This window comes from Garra rufa, chromosome 8, assembly GCF_049309525.1.
Source record: "Garra rufa chromosome 8, GarRuf1.0, whole genome shotgun sequence".
In the NCBI taxonomy this organism is placed as follows: domain Eukaryota; kingdom Metazoa; phylum Chordata; class Actinopteri; order Cypriniformes; family Cyprinidae; genus Garra; species Garra rufa.
The window spans coordinates 28751173-28778696 of record NC_133368.1 but is presented as its reverse complement, the minus strand read 5'-3'; the positions used below and the strand labels follow the sequence as shown (position 1 = coordinate 28778696).

The 27524-nt window shown below is 38.9% G+C and overlaps 1 protein-coding gene across 1 annotated transcript in view; it reads left to right on the top strand.

Annotated features, from left to right (window-relative positions):
- Window positions 1-27524, top strand: part of ptpn4a (protein tyrosine phosphatase non-receptor type 4a) — an 81615-nt gene that overhangs the window by 14300 nt on the left and 39791 nt on the right. The window contains exons 2-5 of the mRNA XM_073845602.1: window positions 13358-13512; window positions 25897-26004; window positions 26655-26697; window positions 26825-26903. Coding sequence (XP_073701703.1) covers window positions 13375-13512; window positions 25897-26004; window positions 26655-26697; window positions 26825-26903 — 368 coding nt within the window. The 5' untranslated portion in view covers window positions 13358-13374. The remainder of the gene's footprint in view (window positions 1-13357; window positions 13513-25896; window positions 26005-26654; window positions 26698-26824; window positions 26904-27524) is intronic.

The following is a 27524-nucleotide window of genomic DNA, read 5'->3' as shown; positions in this document are numbered from 1 at the left end:
CAGTAATACAGTAACATATTAATATTGTAAACTAATGAACTGTTTTATGTTTTAATATATTGTAAAACAGAGCTGGAACAAATGATTTGATAATTGATTTATCGATCGATTATTACAAACGATTAATTGACTAATTGTCGATTATTTCACCAGTTAATCAGATGAATAAAACAAAGAAGTCAAACAGTTATGTTACTATTATACAATTACTTTTTACAATAAAAGTAAATATATTTGGCACACAAATTGAGAGACAATCTCATTCACCATTTAATTAACTGGATGAAGAAGCAGCTGACTGACTGAATGATTCATCATTCTGTCTAACATCTCTTTTGTAATATGGGTGTGGAACAAAATAAAGTGCTAAGACATTTTATTTTTAGATAAATTATTTTATTCACAACATTAACTCTCTTAAACACCTTAGAGTGTTTTATATTCATTTATGTGTTCTTTTACTAATAAAAGAAAATTGTATAGTTAGCTAGGTCCACCCTGGAGAGCTGCTTTATAGCAGAAAATCAAAACAAAACAAAACATGGTCAGGTTAAAGTGTCAAATAAATTTTTTTGGTCCCAAATTTTTTATCAATTTTACTGGTAGTCCACTGTATAAGGAATTGTTTGGTGTTCTACAAAAAAAAAAAAAAATTGTGTGCTTTCTGCCGTCTGGTTCTTGAACAGGAGTGCTTAACAAAATGAAGCAAAATGCATGCCTCACATAGCCTGGGTGTCCCCATACTGCCTTGCGCAGCGCGATTTTATTCACGCTTCTAGTCAGTCTGGAAACCATGGACCTAATTTTCACCTAAGATAGGGAACCAATCACAGAACGGGGAGGGAGCAGCAAGACGATGACGCCTTCTATGCGACTCACCGAAGGATCCAGCATGGCAGCAGACGCAAAGTTATCTTTCGTGTCTACACCATGGTCTACACTGGACGCGAGCGGCGCGACAAATGACATTAGAACGCAAGTTTATTTTGAAAAAAGAGCAACTTTTGGCGTTCGCTCTACATACGTCATCCGGTATAATTGAAACGATTGGCTATGAGCTACGCACAGGCGCATTTGATAGACATTCGTATCGCCCAATAAACGGCTCTGGGCATTCGTAAACCACGCCTCAAATACGAGAAAATGAACATGTGGTTCCCAGACCACGAATCATGACGAAGTCATAACGTGGTCTGGTGATAGCCAGGCTATGCCTCACAGACATAATAAATATATTTATAGAAAGCTTTAAATTATTACTTAACGAAATAAAACAAATCGAAAACAAAAACTCTTTCATGTAATCCGTAAAGATTAATTTCTCTCTAAAGGCGCGTCCAAAGAGGAGATTGCGAGTCAGGATCTTTGCGACACTGGCTCAGAATACACGAGTTTATTAATAAATAATTCAGATATGTCCTTACTCTTTCCTCGATACATTCATTGTTATTTATTTTTGCCGGTTGTTGGGGCGAGTTTTAGCCTATTGTGTGCGCTTGAATGTGGATTCAGCTGTGCTGAAGCACACTAAATGGCGTCCAAGTCGGTCTCGAAAGTGAAAGCGAAAGTGAAGTTTCGTGTTGTTTCCACCAGTGCGGCATTTTTTTCTTCACCTTAATTGATGGATGTCTAAATTTATAAAAATAAGGAGAAGCCTAAAACAGGCCCGATGCCGGCCCGGGTCTGAACTATGACCTAGCCCTAGGGGTGTAAAAAAAAAAAAAGTCGGGGCCCATCGGCCCGGGCTGAAGTGCAGCGCTTTAATTTACTGCTTTGATGTGCTGCAATACAATAGGGCACTGTTTTAATGCTTACATCTGATTTTTTTTTCTTTTTTTTTTCTTGCCCCCCCCGACTCAAGAGTCAAATGTCACCCATGATTATGACTAGGGCTGGGCGATTCTTTCGATTTTTTTCGATTAATTCGAATTTAAGTTTTAAGACGATTTAATTTTTTATTAAATCGAGGTATTGCGATTTTTTTTAATAAAAAAAAAATATATATATATATATATGTGTATTCAGAACGGAAAACAACGCGTTCTGGTAAAATAACACGAGGGACATGATTAGCTGCTTGCTAGCAAGTTAGCCTGTTACACTACAGTACATACAATTTCACTTACCACATAAACAGAGTAGAGAGAATGGCGAATTATTTGCATATCAGGGCTCTAGTGCGACCTAATTTCTCAGTGGTGCGACCCGCCGTTCAAGGGCAAAAAGAAACTACTACGTACGACTATGAAAAAATATTTAGGAGCACCATGTGTGACTGACCCGACCAGCATATTTGTATTTGCGCTGAGTGGAGCTTCAAAGGTTTCTATGTGTTTTGCACGTTGACTAATGTACCGTATCTCAAATGTAGAGAGAGTGTAAATAAGAGACTGAATGGGCAGTAGCTTCGTTTATTATAATAGAGCTTTGTGAGATTGCGAACTGACAGCTTTTAATCATTTTTAAGGGAGTTTGTAAACGAGATATTGATTTATTACAACAGTTAAATAAACAAGAAGTTATTATTAAGTGACTTACATTGTCTGACTATAACACTATTGCCTGATTTTGCTGTTTCGTCGTCAAAAGTAGTCTGAAACAAGTCACATTTGAGCCGCTGCGCATCTCCACTCAAACACAGCGGTGTTTCGTTTATGAATGAACGTGCGTTTTTAAACGAATCTAGTGAAATGATTCAATTTCCCGTTCATAAAGAGTCACTTGCTTTATTCTTGAATGAACCATCCGTTCGAACGAATCAAATGAATATGATTCAGTAATTAAATCAGTGTCTTACCACCACCTGCTGGCAGATCGTTTCAGTTATTTAAATCATTTAATATTTCTGTGTTCAAAATTGTATATTTTTCTATAGGATATAAGCGCAAGAGAAAAGCATGGCAATATATATTTTCCTCCCATCTCATATTTATTTGTCTTACAAACATTTACTGTGTCTGGTATGATAAGAATGGGGCCTGGTGGAAAGCACTGATGCAGTTGCTATGTATATTGCGAAATATATGGTGCCCATATATATATTGTGGAAAAGCTGGGGTTTCTTTACATGCTAAAAGAAGTAGGGGGGAAAAAATCGATTTAAATCGTAAATCGGATTTTTTGTGAAAAAATCTGGGATTTTATTTTTAGGCCATATCGCCCAGCCCTAATTATGACTAATCATTTCAGCCCTATTATAAAACATAATTAATTCCTGTGATTGCACATAATTAGTTGCATCTTTACGAAATGGAAGTATTAATTTCTTCAGAAAAAAAAGTCAAACTGACTCCAATCTTTTGAACTGGACATGTAACGATAAATCGATTCGTGGATCGATTCTCCATTTTTCCGAATACATCACGATTCTTTCAGGAATTGATTCTGAGCTTAGTTTTTAACAGCAGATGCCACTACATGCTTTCTACAGGGCTGGTCTGAATACCATTGTTTGAGCTTTGAAGCTTAGGTAGTAAAAAAAAAAAAAGAATATTTGAATCTCAAAATCGAAAATCGAATGCCAACCCACCAAACGAATATTCAGAAAGCCCTACTTGAACCTAAAATAATCATTCATAAAGTTTGAGGAGGTTGAAGCGAATTACAAGAGTGTTCACAGTGGGCTGTGTTTACATTAGTCTTGCATCATAAAAGCATAAATGCCGAGGTGCACAAGTGCTCTTCTTCGTGAGCATTTGAGTGTGCGTTAAAAAAACTCATCTACAATTTTAAAGTAAGCTCAGAATCGTTTCCAGGGAGAATCGCAATGCTTTCGGAAAATCGCAAACTTGATGCACTTAATGATTTATCGTTACACCCCTATTTTGAACAGTAGTTGTTCTGAGTTTGTTTAGGACTGTATTGTACTGGTTTAGGGTAGCTGTGTTCGCCCTGGTGTGTCGGTCAGAACACAGGAGGCATGAATTTGAATCAACAATCTTTAATTAAAGTTCTGCAAATGATCAACATGATGCACAGCACAGCCAGATCACAGGGCATTGCTTGGCATCTTCTTCACAATAGTGATATGTGAGGTAACTGTACAGGATTAGGCAGGTGTGGTCTGAAACAATTAACAATAAACAATGATTAGAAATTGTTAACAACTTCACTCACTATAGCGAATAGCTTTTATACTATTATCTGTCCTTTATAAACATGAAATTCTCTGCAGTAGTACCATTTTCTACCGTTAGATGGCGCATGCCGCACATAAATGGAATTATTTGCTGCGTCATCATACAATCCGATAACTTAACTAAAAGTAATAACAGAACAGAAATATACGACATTCAAATCCACATCTATACACACTGAAACATCAATCAGTAATACCATTACTGCACTGAATCCAAATGTAGTAAATATAAGTGTAATAATGGCTTAGGCAAGATGCTGGGTTTAGCATCGACACTTATCTTCACAAACGAACTCACAATATCTTATTATTATCAATCATATGATACATTCGGTAAAGAACAATCATAAATGAACTTACATTATGTCATTAACGCACAACTTGAACACATATCATCAGCCAAGCGAAGTTAAATTCAGTCCGTATTCTGAAGAGACCTAGGTGGTACCCGTGCAATCGGCTCAACCGGAACAGAACGGTATTGACGCACGCAATAACCTGTGCTCTGATTGGTCATTCCTTCCCAACATTGCCGCCCCCAAATATGTTGAACATATTTGCTCCTTTAATGGAACAGTCAGTTAGGAGACTATGAGTCTTTGGTCTGTTCGTCCAGGTCATGAAGAGGGATTAGTCTAGCGACAGGTCGGGTATATGTTTTATTCTTGACCTGGATCTCCACTGTTCGGATGTGACCGTCTGATCCAGGAAAGGTTTTAACTACTTTACCCACTAGCCACATGGCACGTGGAAGTTGTGGGTCAACAATCATGGCAATGGTTCCTGGGGAAATGTCACTCACATCCATATGCCATTTGTGACGAACCTGGAGTGTTGGCAAGTAGTGACGAATAAAGCTTGACCAGAATTGGTCTGTTAGCACCTGGCATTGCCTCCATCTCCGCCGCCCCATGAGCTCTGTGGCGGGATATACCACAGGTGGTAGTGAACTATCAGGCCGCCCCATAAGCATGTAATTGGGCGTAATGGGGTCAAAGTCCGCTACACTGGAAGAAGTATAACCCAGCGGTTTACTGTTTAGGATCCCTTCCACTTCGATGATTACAGTCAGGAGAACCTCTTCAGTTACTGTTTGGGAACCAATGGTGATACGAAGGGCTGTTTTGACAGAACGAATCTCACGCTCCCAGGCACCACCAAAGTGTGGAGCATTTGGTGGATTGAAATGGAAAGATATTTTCTGCTTAGCCAGGTGTTGTTGTAGTTGCGGACTGAGAGATGCAAAGGCCTTCTGTAGTTCTTTCTCTCCACCATGAAAGTTTGTGCCCTGGTCTGAGAGCAATTCACTAGGCTTACCACGACGGGCTACAAACCTCCTTAGGGCCATCAGGAAAGAATCAGTGTCCATGGAGGTAAGTAGATCAAGGTGAACACATCGTGTGGTAAGGCACTTAAAAATGATCCCCCATCTCTTCTCGCACCGTCTGCCAATTTTGATCTGAAATGGCCCAAAGCAGTCCATGCCAGTGCTATAGAAAGGTGGTTTCTGGAGTCTCAATCTGGCTGGTGGCAGATCTGCCATCTTTGGGATGACTGGTTTGGCCTTCCATTTCTTACATTCTTTACACATATGTTGCTGCCTACGGATAGCTTCCCGTCCTCTTAATACCCAGAAGTTCCTTCTTATTTCTGCAAATACTCTTTCTGGTCCTGGATGGCAGAGCCTGTTGTCATAGTCCTTTATTAATAGCTTAGTGACTGTGTGATGAGGATCTAGTACTATGGGGTGGATTGCTGATGTTTCTAATCCTTCTGCCCGACGCAGGCGACCACCAACTCGAATGACCTGGAAGGACTCGTCATATTCTGGTGACAAGGTTAACAGCCGACTGTTTGAGGGTATGGGTCTTTTTAATTTGAGCAGTTTGTACTCCTCAGGGAAGCAGTCAATTTGTGATTTCTGAAAGATGAGCATTTCTGCAGCCTGGTAATCTGTCGCTGATGGTTGTTCACAACATTTGTGTAGTTGAACGGTTGCTTCGATCAGCTCACTCCAAGAAGAATAGTTAGCAGGTTCAGGAATGTTAGGGGAAATAATTTCTGTCATAATGCCACAGAAAATTCCCTTTCGTTGTTCATCTTTATCCATAGGAGCTTGTATAGGAGGGGTAACTGGCCATTCTGGTTCTGGTCTAAGTAAAAACGATGGACCTTGGCTCCACCTGTTGGGCACTGACAGCTCCTCAAGCGTTCTTCCTCGAGTGAGGTCATCAGCTGGATTGTTGTGAGAATCCACGTACATCCAAGTACATCCAGCAGTCAGTTCTTGGATCTCCGCTATCCTCGTTCCGACAAACACTTTGAATCTACAGGATTCAGAATTAATCCATGCGAGGACAGTTGTAGAATCTGTCCACAAGACCACCTTACTGATCTCCAAAGTGAGCTCGGTTTCGAGGAGTTTGGCCACCTGAGAACCATTCAAAGCCGCACACAATTCCAGTCTCGGAATGGTCTGTCGTCGCTTGGGGGCAACTCTGGATTTCGCTATAATGAAGGCGAGCTGGATTTGGCCGTGGTAATCTTCTGTGCGTAAATAGGCTACAGACCCATACGCCTGCTCAGAAGCGTCACAGAAGATATGGATCTGTCTGGTAACTCTGGACTGGTCTGTATCTGATGTCACGAGACAACGAGGTAGGGTGATAGTAGCCAAGGTAGGAAGTTCTTCTTCCCAGTTTTTCCATGATTTCAGGAGATCCTCAGGCAAATTGGGGTCATCCCATTCCCGATGTTTGTCCCACAGTCTTTGGACTAACATCTTAGCTCGAGTGGTGAACGGAAGGATGAAACCGAGGGGATCATACTGGGTTGCCAGTACTCTATAGATGTAGCGCAGGGTACATTGTTCTGGCTTTACTTGACGAGGTTTGTAACCAAAAGTATCTGACTGACAGAGCCATTTCAATCCTAGGGTTGATTCCTGGGGGTCATTTCGGTCTTGGGACAACCACAGCTCAGTACTATCAGATCGTGCTTCGAGTGGCAGGTGCTCAATCACACTGAGTACATTACTTGCCCACTGACGAAGTTGGAAACCTCCGGTGGCAAAAAGTTCACACAGTTTATCCACTAACTGTTTAGCTTCCTGAGGGGATGGAAGACTCTGCAGGCAATTATCCACATAGAAGTTCCTCTCTACTGTGGATCTCATCTCATCACCAGGTTCTGTGTGGTCCATAACATGGCGCTGCACTGCATAAATGGCACAACATGGGCTACATGTTGTACCAAAGGGCAGTACCTGCCACTCGAATATGTCGGGAGGTTGGTTCCTGTCCAGGTCGCGCCACACGAAGCGAAGGAGATGCTTATCTTTAGGTAGAAGGCGGACCTGGTGAAACATCCCTTTGATGTCACCGCTCACTGCAACCGTATGCTCACGGAAGCGCAGAAGGACCCCTAGTAAGGACGGACCCAGGGCTGGCCCTGGCAGCAGGTAGTCATTCAGAACTTGGCCCTGAAACTGGAATGAACAGTTAAAGACTATACGGTTCTTGCCATTGTGCTGAACAAGGTGATGGGGTAGGAACCATGACTCACCCTCTTTCTGGACTTCCTCTGGAGAAAGTTTCACAGCATATCCAGTGACTTCAAGCTTATTTATTTCTTCCTTGTAGGCAGCAGCTTTGATGGGATCTCTTTGAAGGCTCCTTTCAGTGTTTCTTAAATTAGGCAGCACTGCATCTTTGGATGCCTGAAGAAGCGGCATGTTATTCTTGCGAAGTAAGGGGGTGGCATATCGGTTCACTCCGTCAACTACAACTCTCGTGGTTTGAGTCTGGAGAAGATGCATAGCCTCTTGGTCGTGCTTCGACCGTGTGACCTCTCTCTCTGACTTAATAGGAATGACATCTGCTTGCCAAAGCCTTTCTACGTTTTTGAATAACTCTAACTGTGGGGGACTAAAGGTAGCGTGTAGACACTGTTGAGTGTTAAGCATTACCTCCAACACTCGAGCCGGGCCTTGCAGAGTCCATCCCAATCGTGTCTTAACAGCTGCGGGGCCCCCTGGTGGGCCAAGGCGGACTGGCTCTATAGGGGTAATAAGATGGGGATGGTCTGCTCCGATCAGCAGTAATGGACAAGCCTTATGGATGGGCTGTAGAGGGAGGCCCTTTAAATGGCTGTATTTCTGTTGCAAAGTCGTTACAGGATAAGAGTACTCTGCCAGACTTAGGGGTTCAGCTGTGAATGCTTTCTGGATGTGATACCTTTTGTGCGGTTGAGATGGTGTTGAAATTCTGAAAGACACTGCATTACCTTTAAGTGCAGTAAGGTCATGCCTGATTGTTCTCAAAGCCAATTCCTCTGTCTTACCAGTGAGACCTAGCTGTTGGGCTGCGGATGACAGGAGGATTGTGCGTTCAGAGCCATCGTCAAGCACTGCATATGTGTTCAAACTCTGACCATTATGATGCAAGACGACTCTAACTACCTTCAAAAGGACTCGTTTAGAGCTTGGAGGTCGGTCCAAAAATATTGGTTTAGTGGTAGCACTCACCAGACATGTGCCCTCATTTGCTGTCTTAGTGTTGACATCGTGAAGGATCTGTAAGTGCTTGCCATTGCAGATGTGGCAAGGCTTCTTCAGTGTACAATGCGCCGATCTATGACAGCGTCCACACTTCCAGCATCTGTTGTTTGTCTTTATCCAGTTTGTAACTTGATCTTTAGTAAGGGCTTGGAATGCGGAGCACTGGCTCAGATAATGATCTCTGTTATCGCAATACGGACAGAAAGCATTGCTTTTCTCAAATCCTTTTGCCGATTGTTGTGCTGTCTGTGCTGTGGTTGGCTGATCTACACTGTGAAAGATTGTGGCCAGTCTATGTTTATATCTGGGGTCTCTGCTTGAGTCCACTTTGGGTCTGACTCTGTCTCGCTGGGTTTTGCTGCCACCAAAGGTCTCATTGTCCTGGCACCATGACTCAAACTTCAGCCACTTCGCCAAATCAATTAGTGTGTACAGAGCACCTGGTTCATTGCTTACACTCCTTCTAAAAGCTGCACGTAGGTCAGGAGGTAATTTAGTGAGAAGTCGTGCTACATGGGAACCACAGCATAGTTCAACTTCTCCCTCTGTGCCCAGAGTTTTAAGGAGACCTACCAGTGCTTGGACTTGGAGCGCAAAGGACTCAAAGCTTCTTGTATCACCAGGCTGGATATCTGGAGAATCCATTACAGCTGCTATCTTGTTCAGCGCCAGTTGATGAGGACGCCCATATCTGTCAGTTAACGCCTCCATAGTGTCTGTATATGGGGTAGGTGAGTTCAGAAACGAGTCTGCTATCAGGCGTGCTTCCACTAATTTCAGATGATCAATTAGCACCTGGTATTTGAACAACTCAGTTGCATCTTCTGGCAACAAATTGCTCAGGGCTAACTTGAGACGGGTAAATTCTCCAGGATCTCGATGGATGAAATCAGGTATAGTTGGCTGTGGACCCCTATAGGTTGTCTCCTGTCTGGTGAAACTTGTCGGCCACTCTCTAGGGTTTGCTGGTGACCTAAAAGGTCGGGAACGGGTGGAGACAGTAGGCATCAGAGGTGTGGATGAAGGAACATGAGTAGCAAAGCTGTCACGGTAGTAATTTCGAGCTGGTAATGCAGAAGGATGAGCTTCAATATCTGTAGCATCTACATATTCTCTACTTTGTGGGGCAGGAAGTTTACGTGGAGCTGGAACTGGATGCACTCGAGGGGCTGGGTGTTGGACAGGTCGCTCTGGCTCTCTGTAGATGGTTCTAGGCGATGGTATTGGAGGTGATGGAGCTAAAGGCCGTTGCTCCGGAAGTGGACGAACTGGACTTGGATGGTTTCCCATCAGCATCTCTTGCATAACTTTCTGGATTTTTACCAGTTGTCTGATTTCCTCCTTCATCGATTGCTGTGATTGACGAAGCTGTCTGTTCTCTCTTTCAAGGTCGTACAACCGGTCTCTGGGTTCCTGAGGTAAGGAATGTGGAGAATACTCATGTCTTTCACTCCACTGATCTTTGATGAGATACCAGGGCCCTGTTTGTGTGCTCCTTGCTTCTAACGAATCAGGTGTTCTCCTACCAGATCCCTCATCTAAACTATAATGGCTGAAATCCGGGTGAGCCATCCTTCTATGACTATGCTGGTCATCTTCTCGCCCATGTGACTGCTGTGCTGTCGAAGAAGTCTCAGGTTGATTCGGATACTGGACTTCAAAATCTTCTAAGTAAGCTGGACGGCAGACTGAACGTTTAGGACGTGCACCTTGAGACTGGTATTCATGCATTCTTGGCCAGTGTAAACACAATATCCGGCTCGAAGGACCAAATGTTCTGAGTTTGTTTAGGACTGTATTGTACTGGTTTAGGGTAGCTGTGTTCGCCCTGGTGTGTCGGTCAGAACACAGGAGGCATGAATTTGAATCAACAATCTTTAATTAAAGTTCTGCAAATGATCAACATGATGCACAGCACAGCCAGATCACAGGGCATTGCTTGGCCAGTGTAAACACAATATCCGGCTCGAAGGACCAAATGTTCTGAGTTTGTTTAGGACTGTATTGTACTGGTTTAGGGTAGCTGTGTTCGCCCTGGTGTGTCGGTCAGAACACAGGAGGCATGAATTTGAATCAACAATCTTTAATTAAAGTTCTGCAAATGATCAACATGATGCACAGCACAGCCAGATCACAGGGCATTGCTTGGCATCTTCTTCACAATAGTGATATGTGAGGTAACTGTACAGGATTAGGCAGGTGTGGTCTGAAACAATTAACAATAAACAATGATTAGAAATTGTTAACAACTTCACTCACTATAGCGAATAGCTTTTATACTATTATCTGTCCTTTATAAACATGAAATTCTCTGCAGTAGTACCATTTTCTACCGTTAGATGGCGCATGCCGCACATAAATGGAATTATTTGCTGCGTCATCATACAATCCGATAACTTAACTAAAAGTAATAACAGAACAGAAATATACGACATTCAAATCCACATCTATACACACTGAAACATCAATCAGTAATACCATTACTGCACTGAATCCAAATGTAGTAAATATAAGTGTAATAATGGCTTAGGCAAGATGCTGGGTTTAGCATCGACACTTATCTTCACAAACGAACTCACAATATCTTATTATTATCAATCATATGATACATTCGGTAAAGAACAATCATAAATGAACTTACATTATGTCATTAACGCACAACTTGAACACATATCATCAGCCAAGCGAAGTTAAATTCAGTCCGTATTCTGAAGAGACCTAGGTGGTACCCGTGCAATCGGCTCAACCGGAACAGAACGGTATTGACGCACGCAATAACCTGTGCTCTGATTGGTCATTCCTTCCCAACAGTAGTGAATAAACATGTGTAATACCTTATTTTGCATTGGGGTTTACAATTGAATGGAGGGATCTCAAGATGATCTCAAAATAATTTCAGATCCAAAAATGTGTAAAAACTACTAGTAGTAAAGTTCTGGGCACATTCTATTTTGGCCTAGATTGAAAGCAAAGAAAAACAACCAATAGTAGTATAACAAATAATTTGCATGTAAGGTTCAAAGTTTTATTTTAATTAATATTCTGATGGCATGTTATAGACTCTCAATAGTTTATTTGCATGTCAATAACTGGTGAAACCAAGTGAGGTTTACAGCATATAAAGGTATTTCTATGCTGTAATTTGCGAGTGAAATGCTTGTTCTGTGGAGCTGTGAGTTATGTAGAATGTAATGGAAGCCTATTCAAGCACGCTCATGTGGTTAGGTGACGTCCCCCGAGGGAATGGACATAGAAAGGTTAGCTTGCGTAGGAGGATTGAGCTACACTGAGGACACCTGGGCTTTGTAGATGCTTGCTGACCTTTGTGCTAAGTTTGTGTGCTTTGAATGCATTAAAGCTGATGTTTTTGGAATAGACCGTAGTAAACCATTAAAGGTGCCGTTTGCCTTTTTTGTTTACACCATTTTGAGTCCCTCAGCTGCTAGTTCAGCATTATGACACAACAAGAACACTGAAACAGCATCTGTCAGCACCTGCGTTTGTAAACTTTGTCTGTCTTTATTAGTTTGCCTCTTTGTAATTTATGCTTTCCTGTTCCTTTATTGACTTCCAGCAGTGCACAATCAAACTACTTTATTCAAATTCTGGTGAATCCAGAGATTCTTAAATCATTAATAAACCTGTGAGCAACAGAATGATATATTACTTCATGTCTGCAAAGGGCAATTTCTTTCTGTATTTGTTTTAAATGCAAAGAAAGCAGGCAGTTGAGGTACCTTATCATGCATTTTTTGCATGCAAGACTCATGCAAGGTGCTCTGAATGATGACAGGTCATCTGTTGTTAGTTAATAAGCATTCATTTTACACAATCTTTCTCTATGGCGTTATGAATGTGAAATGTTATTTTATTTTACTATGCGTATATCATGCATATGCATTAGTGTAGTGTTTCATATTTTTGTCCACAAAAAAACCTTGAAGCTCGACTGCCCAGAAATCCCTGTGAGGTAGCTTAAAGGTCAGAGATATTTCACTTTGACCTTTGCGTGACTGTAGATCTATGAATGAACATGAGAGGAGTTCAGGAGTCTCTGATGGTTGTGACCTGCGCAGGTGTCAGAATGCTGCATTGAAAGCACTTCCACATGGCTGATCTAACACACAAATGCTCTATTCACCTGAACAAAGCACAACAGATCTAAACATGAGAAATGAGGAAAAACGTTTAGATTGATAATTGAATCTCTTAAAGGTTAATTCAGGGAAAATGCCAGTGGTGTAATTTTTATTTAAAGGCCAATTCCGGCCTTTTGAACTTTTGAAATGAACCTGCATCAACAATTGAAACTGTCTTATTAAGTGTATTGCTGTGTGTAGCTGTTCTCTGAGTCCATCCTTTGTGTACCCGTTTACTTTTAGAAGGAAAGCTGTGTAAGACCCCTAAGGAAATAGATATATTTAGGCACAATGTAGGCTGTACACAAAAATATCAGTTTGTCATGTGTGCGTGTAAGCTAGAGTCTGAATCAGCCTTAAAATGCTGTGAGCCAGTTTAACCTGTACTATCAAAGTTGGCTGTTCTGCAATTAAATATTTATAATAATAATTATTAGTGTATGAAATGAATTACTAACCTGACCTAACCTGTTATATTATGCTGGATTGACACAAGCTTAAGTAGATATCTTTGTCTTATAGACTCTGGTTGGACCGTGATGACCGCACGCTTCCGGTTGCCTGCAGGCAGATCCTACAATGTCCGGGCGACGGAGCTGGCACGCGACAGGCAGCGCACCGAGGTGGTCTGCAACGTTCTTCTTTTGGACAACACTGTCCAGCCTTTTAAAATCAATGTAAGTACTCCTCTAAAAGTAATGTTGATAATTGATTTTTTTTTTAATGACCAGTAATGTGTTGAGCATAATGTATATTGTCACTACATTTTCATATTTTGCTACGATTGTCAAGGTGTTGCAATGCAGTTTCTAAAGTGTTCTGTCATGTATGTTTTTGTAGCATGTTGCTATATGCTTGCTAGTGTGTTCTGTGTAGTTAATAGATCATTCCTAAATAGGCTGTTCTTGTAGAAGCCCATGCACATCCAAGTCTCTGATATTTTGGTCTTTAGATCTGGCTTGGCTCCCTCTTTCAAGTGTTACTCAGTTGTGTATTTCACCAATTTCTTCATCCCTCAGACAAGTCTGATTATTTGTAAAAGTTTATCGCTTATCGCTTTGATCAAAAAACTTGGAGGTAGTGAGGTAATGTGTGAGGTATGATTCATGTCTGTAATATGGTGCAAGACCAGTTATGCACCGATGCTTTAGTACATGTGGGGTTTTGTTTAAATCCCTAGTCCTGAGTATGAGCAATAATAATAGTAATACTTGCTTTAACACACACTACTCACCACTCTGTTCTTAGCAAACATCAGTAATAATTTGAATATCACTTATACTACTAGTCAAATCTTTGGTGTCAGCATTTTCTTAAAGGGATAGTTTACCCAAAAGTGAAAATTACCTCATGATTTGCTCACCCTCAAGTCATCCTTGGTGTATATGACTTTCTCTTTCAGGCGAATGCAATAGGAGTTATATTAAAGGGGTCATATGATGTTGCTAAAAAAACCATTATTTTGTTTATTTGGTGTAATGCAATGTGTTCACGCAGTTTGAGGTTCAAAAACACGTTATTTTCCACATACTGCACATTATTGTTGCTCCTCTCTGCCCCGTGTCGATTTTTACAATGCTTATCGTTCCGAGAAGTGCAGTGTGCTCTGATTAGCCAGCTATTCGGTGCATTGTGATTGATTGGCCGAATACCTTAAGCGTGTAAAGGAAATGTTACGCCCCTTACTATGTTGTGATGCCGTGTCCTGGTGCAACGAGACAAAAACAATAACAGCCATTATAAATGAGGCATTTGTTGCATCCAGTGAGGACATAATTACTGATTATAATGACTTTGGGCGGTGTTATGCAATTCTTCCCACACCGTGACATAGGCTTGGGCGGTATCCAAATTTTGATACCGTCAAACCTCCTCCCTATTTTACCCCGGTATACGGTATTACCGTGAATAAAAAATAAAAAAATGACGTAAGGCTCAGACAGCGTCACCAAACTGTTGGCTTGTGCCTATACCGTTAAGAAACTGAATACCAAACTATTTAACTGATTAGGGATCTCAAAAATGCAGCTATATTGAATATGGCACCTAATGATTCATTTCTTTCCCCCCTGTCATTACGCTTTATTTGATGTTTGATTCATCACGGGTTCCCTCTTACGTCATACACCGGGGTTCCCTCAGGCAAAATGCACACGCACTACTCCTAAACGGTGCTTATAGAGGACGCACAAAAATACATAGCATTTATATTTAGTTTAAATGGAAGAAATAGGTTGTGACGCTGTTTGCGAATGTTGGTTTGAACTGGTGTCGTGAAACACCGAATATTTGAACTATGTTGGTAACGACGGAACTTGCCACCATAGTTGGCTAACGATGCTTTTGGGAAACGCGCGCCAGGTCACTTGGTGCGTGATTCGCCATCTCTTTCTTTCTCCTCCACGCTGTCACTTGATGACTTCAAATAAATTATCCACCCGCTCCTATATTTTTCTCTGATTTAGATAACTGCACATGATCGTCATATTACACTTAGCCTATTGTAATCCTGATGAAACGGATGGTTCATTTTTAACAGCAGATTGATTCAGCTGATCTGCACATCGCTGCACATTTATATTTATCACTCATGATTTTAAGCCAAATCCAAGCAGAAAAGAATAACTGACATCTGGATGCGACTCTCCGCAATCTCTGACAAAATCGGTCGGGTTTTCTCTGTATTAGAGCCGTTCTGAACTTACTATTCAAACGCATGCTTGGACTGAAGTTTACAGGGGTTCACCAGTTTAAGAAATGTCTGATGGTAAAAATCTGCTGCTTTTCATTTTTAAGGTATTGTTTTCGTTATAATCTACTGATTCAAATAATCAATAATAATTATTATTATACCACTGCGTGCCTAGCCTGACATGCTCTCGCGTATGAATGAACAGGCAGCATCTGTGGACACAGCGGGCGCATTAGGCACATCTTCAAATATATTTCAAAAGAAGCCGCCGCGGCGCCACGGTCCTGACCACATCGCTGTCTTTACTGGGTGTTTTTAGAGAATATTTCAATTTATTAATGCGATTGAATTAGCTATTCATGCGGTGGACTGTCATGATTTTGGAAAGATGCGCATCAGAGAAGTGGGTAAACGCGTAGCCGAGCACTGCATTGCCGTGCTCAATAGCATTAGCACAGGCATAACTCCCTTCAAACTTTATAGGGAATGTCACCGTTTCTACAAAATCTACACAAATGAAATCGTCTGCCTGATGAAAAAGTACATAAAACACGTTCATGTTTTAAAAAAATGTAGTTAATATTAGCATCATTATTGATTTATCTCATCCACTCACAAATAATCAGAATGCATTTTTTTATTACCCGACCAACCCGACCCGCGAATATAACCACAATCCGCGCATCACTACGCATTTTTAGGCATTAAATAAATTATCTTTAATATTTAATCCTTGTCTCATATATAAGTGCATTCTTTTATGACGGTATAACGGTATTGAAACTGAAACCGTTGCTATTTTTAGATCCCGCGGTATACCATATTACCGTAATACCGCCCAAGCCTACCGTGACATAGTGACATTTGTGACCCTGGACCACAAAACCAGTCTTAAGTCGCTGGGGTATATTTGTAGCAATAGCCAAAAATACATTGTATGGGTCAAAATTATTGATTTTTCTTTTATGCCAAAAATCATTAGGAAATTAAGTAAAGATCATGTTCCATGTAGATTTTTTGTAAAATTCCTACTATAAATATATCAAAATGTAATTTTTGAATAGTAATATGCATTGTTAAGAACTTAATTTGGAGAACTTTAAAGGTGATTTTCTCAGTATTTTGATTTTTTTGCACCCTCAGATTCCAGATTTTCAAATAGACGTATCTCAGCCAAATATTGTCTTATCCTAACAAACCATACATCAATAGAAAGCTTATTTATGAGCTTTCATATGATGTATGCATCTCAGTTTTGTAAAATTTACCCTTATGATTGGTTTTGTGGTCCAGGGTAGGGCTGGGCGATTTGGCCTAAAATCAAAATCTCGATTAATTGAACATTTTAACCCGATTACGATTAATGAACGATTATTTTATTCATTAATAAAATTATATTTAATTATATTTAAATAATATTTATTTTTTTTCCCTCATAGTTCACTGACAAGTTTTGTACAGTAAATATGCGCACATATTACAAGTGAGAGATTTTTGAATGAAGGGTGCACACACTATCTACTATCTATGATTATTTATTGAACATCAGTGTTGAACAACTGAAATTAAAGCACACATTGCTTAAAATGAAAAGTCACATTTTTCTTAAATTAGTGAAAATAAATAACTTGCACTTTTGGAAACAAAATAAATTATTTATAAAATAATAATAAATATTAAAAGTAGAAAATAATCAGTATCTCTTCTAAATAAAATTACTCTTGTATATCCTGTAAATACTTTTTACTGTATAAATACTGTTTAAGCTCTCCATCGACATGTCGGCGGAATAACGCAACGTAACGGAGCGGGGTCACCTGACTCCACACGCAGTAGTGTTTTTAAAGGGAAAGTAATTGAAATAATTGACCTGGAAAAATTTGATCGATTATAGGTTCTGAATGTCGATTTCGATTACTTTTCGATTAATCGCCCAGCCCTAGTCCAGGGTCACATTTATGTTTGAATTAACTGCTTTAGAAAGATGTGGCTGAGTCTTAACTTTTAAAAAAAATTGGGTTTGAGACTTTAATCTTTGCAACTTTACGGACAGCTTGTAACATGATGCGTTTGTGGAGGAAAAATATCAATTTTGAAAACTTTATAAACCATAATCTCTAGCTTCTGCTAACTGTCATAAGCGTGTTCCAGTGAATGACAGAACATAGGCGTAGTGACAAACAAGGAAGTGCAGAGAAAAGAGCAAAACAAAAAAAACAGTCATGAATTAGTAAGTACAAAGTGAGTAAATCATGGGGTAATTTTCATTTTTGGGTGAACTATCCCTTTAAGAAATCAGTATTTTTATTCATTATTGTTTGTTAAAGTCTTTTAATATAATATATTATAAAATAACCCTTTTTCTCAATGAAACCCAATCAATTCAAAAATTGCCATCTGTGTGAGGTTTTTCCATGCATAATGGTCGGCATCATTTACAAAGTGCTCATGTTCCAGCTAGAGGATAGTGGTGTAATTCTGCTTATAAAAGGGACGCATGCTTGACATTCCGGCAGAAAGAAAAGTGGCCCTCAGGGTCCAAGAGATTCGTGTACATACTTGCACCTGCAATATAAAGCTGCCATGACACACCCCTCACACGCGACAAGCAAAGGAACAAATCCTCAGCTCTTTCATTTGCTGCATTGATTGCAAAACCCATGTGTTTGTTCATCCTTGTCCTCAGTGTTGTGCAAAGTGTTGTGTAAAGAAATGGTCCTTACGGAGAACTGTTATGTCCTGACTTGTAATAAGGGCTTGTGCCAACATTGAATTACAGGTTGCTCAGGTTCTAAAGGTTGCTCAGGTTTTCCTCGCTGGTTATTACCTTTCCCATCAGTTACACTGCCCAAGGATTTCCTGTGTGTCAGGAAGTGTTTCCATATTGAATTGGAGCAAGCAATAAACCTATAAACATCACATGACTGACTCACTTTAAACAGCTGCTGATCTGTTAGATGAATCAAGGCGTTCTTAGAAGTTGTCTGTCATGCTGCTGTCTGATTTGTAACCAACATTTCCAAGAAAGCCAGTCCTCATGTAACGGCCCCATTGATCAAATTTACGCACTCGCTCTCTGGTCTCATACATTTTTGTGCCAGACCTTTCAGTGACCTAGATAGTCTGGCAGCACAGCGGGCCCTTGATGAGTATAGGGCACACATAGAACAGAAATACAAGGTCTAATGGAAGGAGAGAGAGGGAGGATCAGAGGTAACTAATCAAGAGGGGGCGAGGTGTTAAAAAAACAGGAAGGTTGCTATTTGTGTTACAGAAGTTGATGTTGATGTTACGGAGAGGCCATCATAAATGTGTCTTAACTGTGTGATTTGAAGAGGTGCATGTTATGTCTGGAATGCAGAAAAGAAGCAGGAAGTTTGTAAATATTAGATTAGATTGCTGCGTTGTAGTGTCTCGCTTAATGTGCGTCTCTAGGTTCTAATAGATTTGAGTCACTTTGATCTTGATTTCCTCGTCAGAGGTGTTGTGTGAAGTAGCATTGTATTAGGCATTTGTTCAAATCCTCAACTTCTTAGCATTAACCTTTAGCACAAGACAGGCACTAGTGATGCTTCAAATTGTGTTGCTTTCATTTGTTTTCAATGAGGGTTGGCAAAAAAGCCCATTAAGTGAAGTATTCAATAAAGTGCAGCTCACTGCAACTTTATGCAAATGATAGGCAACATCTGGGTTTAAAATAAGGACATTTTCTATTTGCCCAGTCAGACCAGTAGTTTAGATTTGTATTTTCCCTTCAGCAGAACGAAAGAAAGAAAAAGAAAGAACGAAACAAGTGATATGACCCAAATCTTATTTAATGATAATGATATGACAAATTTTATTTTAAGATAACAATATATATCAGACGATACAGTTGAAGACAAAAGTTTGCAGAATCTGCAAAATGTTAATTATTTGACCAAAATAAGAGTGATCATACAAAATGCATGTCATTTTTTATTTAGTACTGACCGGAATTAGATATTTCATATAAAAGACATTTAAATATATATAGTCCACAATGAATTTACAAAAATGACCCCATTTAAAAGTTTGATTCTTAATACTGTGTTCTTATCTGAATGATCCACTACATTTTTTTTTGTGATAGTTGTTCATAAGTCCCTGGCTTGTCCTGAACAGTTAAACTGCCTGCTGTTCTTCAGAAAAATCTTTAAGGTCCTACAAATGCTTTGGTTTTTCAGCTTTTTTGTTTATTTGAACCTTTTCCAGCAATGACTGTTTGGTTTTGAGATCCATCATTTCACACTGAGGACAACTGAGGGACTCATATGCAACTATTACAGAAGGTTCAGAAGGGGGGGGGGGGAGGGCTTAGGGGGTTGGGTGCCGGTAGCCAACGTTACTTTTTTTTTCCCGGTACTTTACCCTACTTTGTGAAATAACGAAAACATTATTATAGACTTATTCAGTGGAAAAATAAGTCCAAAACTCTCTATTTTAACATTTTGAACAATAGGGCTCTACCAACTTTTGCTTTTTTTTTTTTTTTTTTTAATTCTTGTGTGTATTATTTTTTCTCATAATCAAATTAAAAGTATAAACATTTATTTATTTTTAATCAAATGAAAAATAAACCCTTTTAATTTTTGGCAAACAAACAGAGGTTTACTGTTAAAATCAATAAATAATAATAATTTAACATTTAAATAATAATTGTAGTATTTTTTCTACAATTAAGTGGTTAATCTTGTTATATTTATTTTTATCATATATATTGTTTCATGTCAATTATTTAAATAGGAATATATAAACAACTACATTATACTGTACAAAAGTAATACAAGACTAATGTTCTGTTACATGTTACTTTTATTTTGACAGGTTGCCTTGAAGTTTCTGTGTGTGTACAGCATGTTATGATGCTAGTTTTCTCAAATGAAACGGTAAAAGTGACACTCACAGCAGCTTTGGATATTGAGTTTATCTGTTCATGCGAGATGCAAATGCCCAAAATTAGCGGGAGCGTCACGTGTGCTTCAGTATATGCGTGTAGTAAAAGCGCGTCTCCACCATTCATACATACAGAGGCAAACGGAGCATGCAGGATTCATATTGAAACGGTCTTTTTGCATTTCAGTTTTCACAGACACTAGTCCATATCGCGATTTGAATGAAGTAACAGACCAACTTTTGATTTATTAATCCAAAAATCGACGAATTTACGTGGCATTTCGCGCTATAGTAGATTCGGTTTTTATGAATGGAGTCCGCGATCCCGTCTGTGTTTTCGCAGATGAGACATTGTAAACACGCGATCATGTAAAGACAGAAATGACATGCCTTCGTGTAAATAAGATAAATAACACAAGGCAATTTAGTTTGTTTAATAAAAGAACAATGTATAGCCCTGTTCTATAGGAAAGATAACCTTAATGACTTCTATTGTGATCTGACGCTATATCAAAAATAAAATGAACTTGACATTCAAGGTGTGCGGGGGGTGCCGTTGGGGGGGCGGGGCGCCCCCCTAAGATAATGGTAGGGGAAACACTGGAAACAGATTTGGAGAAATTCAGCATAACACAACTTGCTCACCAATAGTGTTAATGTGTGCCGTCAAGTAATCCACATGACTCCATCAATGAATGTCTTTTTAAATGAAAAGTTGCAACAAATCCATCGTTTTCCTTTTTTTAGGTGAACTGTTTATTTAAGTCAGTGTTGCTTTTCAACAAAGCCTTACTTAGTCAGCCCTCTAGATAACATTATAATTTAAGAATTTGTTCAGTTTAAATGTAATATGAAGTATAGCAGCCTAACCCAGTAGGGGTCCATCAGATGAGCTGAAACACTCTCACTCAGGCCCAGGATTAACAGGCAGTCAGCTTTGGATGCATTTAACATGCTTAGGTGGCCTTAGTGCCATGAGCTTAGAAGGAAATTTGTTTCAGAACTGAGCTATTTTGATCAAATTATATTCCATTTTTCTCTCGAAATATGCACTGATGAATCTTGCACAATAACCCCAGAAACGTATTAAGAAAGCAAATAGCATTATGATTTCATGCTGGCTATAACTGTGGCCACATACTTTTTGGGCCTCCTGTGCAGTACCAGTCTTTCTTTAGTATCAAAACACAGCCGTCATAACTAGACTGTCGTTGCTGCCTGTTTCTTTGGGTGCCATGTGTAGATGACTGATCGTCTTCAAAACACTCACAGGCTTCCTGCAGACCTCCGATCTCTGAACAAGCTGCCGCACGTCTGCTTGCATTTCTGTCATACCACTGTCCTCTCTGCTTTTGAAGTTGAAATGGCATGAAATGCAAATTCGCCCTATGTGTTTTCAGAATGCATGTTATTGATCTGATTGTGAACAGTTCAACTGTGCATGTATCAGTTTTTTACATTTGACATTAAAATTTCAAAACTTCTGGTAAAACAACAGACTTCTCTCTAATGACGTATGTCAGACTGATCCAGTCATTTCATCTGCTTGAACCCCAGCATTTTCTTTAAATTGACTCCTTTCTGCCATCCAGTCAATAACTGAAGGATAGAACCAAGAACTGAAGAATAGAAACCAACTCCCAGCCTACATACTGCTGCTTTTTCGATAATCTGATGTGTGTCACACTATGGAAGAAAAGAGCTGTCACTATTTCTGTTTCATTATGACTTTCATGTACATCATCACATATTTATTAGAAATGCCACAGTGGAATCCCACTTCCAGCTTTAAACAGCCACAAGTTCTGAGACCGCAGCAAGACACTTTAATTAGTGTGTAAATCTATACGAAAGTGCTGAGGTCAGGGGAAGGAAGCACAAGAGTCCAAAAGTCCCGGAACTTTGTTCATACCTACATCCTAAAAAACATTAAGAAGAATCAAAGCCTATATAAACACTTCCTGTTTTGGATATACCTAACATTTTCCCACAGTGTATCTTTTATACATTGTTTCCTTTGCTGCTAACATTGTTAGTGAGGGCTATTTACGTTACGTATGATTACGGCGCCCAATGCGCCATTCGATCTTTAAGTTTTTACTGGAGAAAATAAGTTAGGCTATAACTGCATACCTATTTGTTATTGATATCAGCTCTTATGCTGATATATGAACAAATCACACATGTATGAATGCACTTGCGTCACTTAAAGGGATAGTTCACCCAAAAATGAAAATTTGATGTTTATCTGCTTACCCCCAAGGCATCCAAGATGTAGGTGACTTTTTTTCTTCAGTAAAATACAAACAGATTTTTCACTCAAACCGTTGCAGTCTGTTAGTGATTTAATGGCAGTGGATGGGCACCAAAACATTGAAAGTAAAAAAAACAAAACGTGCACAGACAAATCCAAATTAAACCCTGCAGCTCGTAACAATACATTGATGTCCTATGACACGAAACAGTATTTATATCATTTTTTACCTTTGATACACAGCAATGTTCAACTTAGCTCAGCATCCAGGGACAGTTGTTGGACATGGCTGTATATCAAAGGTAAAAAATGATATAAATACTGTTCAGTTTCTCGCAAAAAACAATCTTTTCGTGTCTTAGGACATCAATGTATCGCCACGAGCCGCAGGGTGTAATTTGGATTTGTCTGTGCATGTTTTTTTTTTTGCTTTCAAAGGATTGGTGCCCATCCGCTGCCATTACATGACTAACAGACTGCAACGGTTTGAGTTAAAAATCTTTGTTTGTGTTCTAATGAAGAAACAAAGTCACCTACATCTTGGATGCCCTGGGGGTAAGCAGATAAACATCACATTTTCAATTCTGGGTGAACTATCCCTTTAATTATATGAATTAAATGAACATTAACAACAAATAAAATCTTTTCAATGGAATTTATGACTCTATATTCTCAATTTTAGTTGTAAATCTTCTCTGGAACAAATACATGTAATTAAAAATTAAAATTAAATTTATTAAAAATGACTATTTGATTTTAATTGGATATGATTTTATCCAGGGCAGGGCCCTCTAACGCCAGTCTTGGAAGCATGTATTATTTTTAAGTCATTCTTAACTTACAAATTATAAGTAAGTGTACAACTTAATTACAAGTTAGAGCTAAACTTATTGAGACATTATTGAGATAAAAATTGGTTCTTGGTTGATATATAGAATGTCTGCTTCCTATTGGTCCACATTATTTTTCAGCCATTACCTTTACCAAGTATGGAAACAATAGGACAATAAAGCCAATTGGATTTTACGCAATTTAGAAATCCAGGACATTTCTCGGAAAAATGAGGATGTATAGTCACTCTAAACAAGACAGTAGTGTTACAAATAACATTCAAGTGCAAATTTGGTTTGAATGTTTAAATTTTATGATAGTAGAGTTACTGCAACTCAATCCACAACACAAGTCACAAATCTCAAAAATCTGTGGTTGTATTTTAAGCTTAGATGATTATTCACTTACTAAAATTAAAACAGCATGGGAGTGTGAGTTGGGAGAAAGCTTTGAAGAAGAATGGTGGCTATGTGCGCTACATAGAATACGCTCTAGTACAATTTGTGCTCGTCTTAGCCTAATACAATTTAAAGTATTTCATAGAATACATTTCTCTAAGGCCAGGTTATCTGTAATCTTTTCTGATATCGAAGACAGATGTCATGCATCTCAGTGTAATTTGAGTCATATGTTTTTTACCTGTCCTATGTTACAGAATTACTGGGTTAATTATTTTACTATTATGTCTAAGGTGTTACAGGTCAATATAGATATATGCCCTGATTTGGCCATTTTTGAGGTACCAAAGATTTGGTCTCAGTTTAATTCTAAACAACTTGATATTTTAGCCTTTACTTCATTATTAGCTAGGCGCCGTATTTTACTCCATTGGAAATCTAAAAAGCCTCCAACTACATCTCAGTGGCCTGTGGATACTATGTTTTTTCTTAAATTGGAAAAGGTTAGCTGTTCTGGAATAAGTAATTTCTTTAAAAAGTGGCAATGTTTTATAAGTTATTTTAAGTCTCTTAACATCTAGCCTTCTACTTAATAAATGCACCCCCTCCCTTATTATTATTATTTTTTTATTTATTTATTTGTGTAATGTACTTTTATTTAATCCTGTTTTTTTTTTTTTTTTTTTTTAACTGTACAAATGTAATCGATCACAATGCATTTCTGGATATATGATTGTGGTTGGGTGTTAGTTATATTCAGAGGTTTTTTTGTACGTACATATATCCGACCAAGAAAAATAGGACAATAACTTGTTACAGTTTTTTTCTGTAATAATGATTGTTTTACAATAAAAAGTTTGAACCTAAATTTTATGATAGTTTTGCTTCATTTTAAAATTTTCTCTGTGAAATGTCAATATTTATGCTCTATTTGGACGCAACATTTCTGTATTTCCTCACATATTTTGCGGCTCTGCCAAGGCGTTAGACTGTCCATTTTCTCTCGACTGGCCTGTCATTCATTCTGCTGATGTGACTGTTGCCATATTTTGTTTATTGAGCAACACAGCGTGTATGTGATTTTGAACTGTCTGTCTGTGTTTCTCAGGAGGCATGTGTTCAGAGTGTGCTGTTTTGGCATTTCCAAGACATTTTAATAGGATAAAACAGGAAATAAAAGCGCTGCTAAAGCCACAGCTCTTCTGTCAGGATGCTGTAACGGATCTGACAGCCAATAAAACCCGCCTATTACGTCTGACAATTTCTAACTACTGAAGTAACCTGGCCTTTACTGGAAAGACAACATGCTGCTGATGTCAGCCACTCAGCAAAGAAGACATGATTATCGTGACAACAGCAATGTTTAATTAGGTTTTGCTTTTAATCTGCAGCCTGATTTGGTTCATTTATAATGTTTTACCATGCTCTGCTACTTTTTTTCAATTATGTAACTCGACAACTTTACAAAATAAAAGTGAAGAAATCAGTATCGAAGTCAGTATATTTCAGAAGGAGTACAAGTTGAGTTAGTTTACAGAGAAATGAAAATTCTGTTATTATTTCTCACCCTCATGACGTTCCAAATCTTTGAGACCTTCATTTATCTTCAGAACACAAATGAAGATATTTTTAATGAAATCCCAGAGCTTTCTAACCCTGCATAGACAGCACTGCAACTATCATGTTTACTGACTCAAAAGGTAGTAAGGACATTGATCAAATAGTCCAATAGTTGTGTTTTAAAGAAGAACGAAAGTCTTATGTGTTTAGAACAACATGAGGTTGAGTGATTAATGACAGAATTTTTTTTCATCACTGTAAGTGATTCAAATTCAAATATTCAATATTGCATTTTCTAATATGCAAATATATTCACTTGATTAAGCGAAATATTCAAATACATTCTTACACCTATCCCTATATATTTATTGTTAGGACTTACGTTTTCTTTATCTATGTTTGTGCTTTATAGAAGCACGATCAAGGACAGATCCTACTGGACGCTGTCTTCAAGCACCTGGAGCTGACCGAGAGAGACTATTTTGGGTTGCACCTGGCTGACGACTCCTCTGATAGCCTGGTGAGTTCAAAGGTCAAGCTCAAAGATGTGCCGGAGCCGAGCCGATTTGCCCTCAGGGATTGATGGAGGTTTTGCTTGGAGCATTTGAGGCTTGAGTGTGTGAATGGACAGTATTCCTGAAATAGGTTTACATTTAGGAATGTAGGACACACAGTGGTTGAGGTTTAAACATCCTGTGCATTTCCTGGTTTTGTGTGGCCCCCAACTCAATATTCAATTTGAACAGAATGTTATACTACTGATACCAGTCCCTTATGGTGACAAAAAGCTACATAATTCAAATGAAAGCAAACACAGTAGATGTCTTTGTGTTATATGTATACTATCAGCATTCATGTTACTCTTCATCTGTCTACCAGTAGGCATCTGCTCGATCTGTGGCTTTGTAGACTTTGTAGTTATATTGATTCCGTTGAAACTGGATCAAAGTTAAAGAGTTTTTTTTTTACTCAACAAAAAACCTCGGTTTGTCTCTTTGTGTTGTAACTGCAGATAAGTACATCTCCACCTCCCCACAGCAGAAAACACAAGCCTATTGAATTATTGAGTGGCATTAGGTTGTGTTGGACTGTTGCCATGTTATTAAGGTTTTTCTCCCCCTCTCTCTATCTCTGTCTCTCTCTTTCTTTCGCTCAATCAATAATTTATAGAGGTGGCTGGATCCAAATAAACCCATGAGGAAGCAATTAAAAAGTAAGTAATTTTATAAAAGGCACCAGCCCAGGCTGTTGTTTACCACCAGCCATTTATTATTCTTCCTCTTCCTTTGTATTTGTACATCTTTGTACTTACACACATGTTCTGGTGAATTGAATGCTAGGGGGCTCTCCACATCATCTGAACTTCCGGGTGAAATTTTTCGTGAGTGACCCCAACAAACTTCAGGAAGAATACACACGGTGAGTGGATTTCAGCTTTTTCTATGTTGAAATAGCTTGTGTGCTAGTGTCACAGTTACACATTAAAGGGATTGTTCAACCAAAAAATTAAAATTCTGTCATTAATTACTCACCCTTATGTCGTTCCAAACCTGTAAGACCTTCGTTCATCTTCAGAACACAAATTAAGTGATTTTTGATGAAATCCGAGAGCTTTCTGACCCTCAATAGACAGCAACGCAACTGACTCATTCAAGACCAAGAAAAGTAGTAAGAAGATTGTTAAAATAGTCCATGTGACATCAGTGGCTCAACCTTACTTTTATGAATCTATGAGAATACTTTTTGTGCACAAAAAAACAAAAACAAAAATAAAGACTTTATTTGACAATTTCTTCTCTTCCGTGTCAGTCTTTGGCATATATTCACAAGAGTACAGTCGTGGCCAAAAGTTTTGAGAATTACATAAATATTGGAAATTGGAAAAGTTGCTGTTTAAGTTTTTATAATAGCAATTTGCATATACTCCAGAATGTTATGAAGAGTGATCAGATGAATTGCATAGTCCTTCTTTGCCATGAAAATTAACTTAATCCCGAAAAAAACTTTCCACTGCATTTCATTGCTGTCATTAAAGGACCT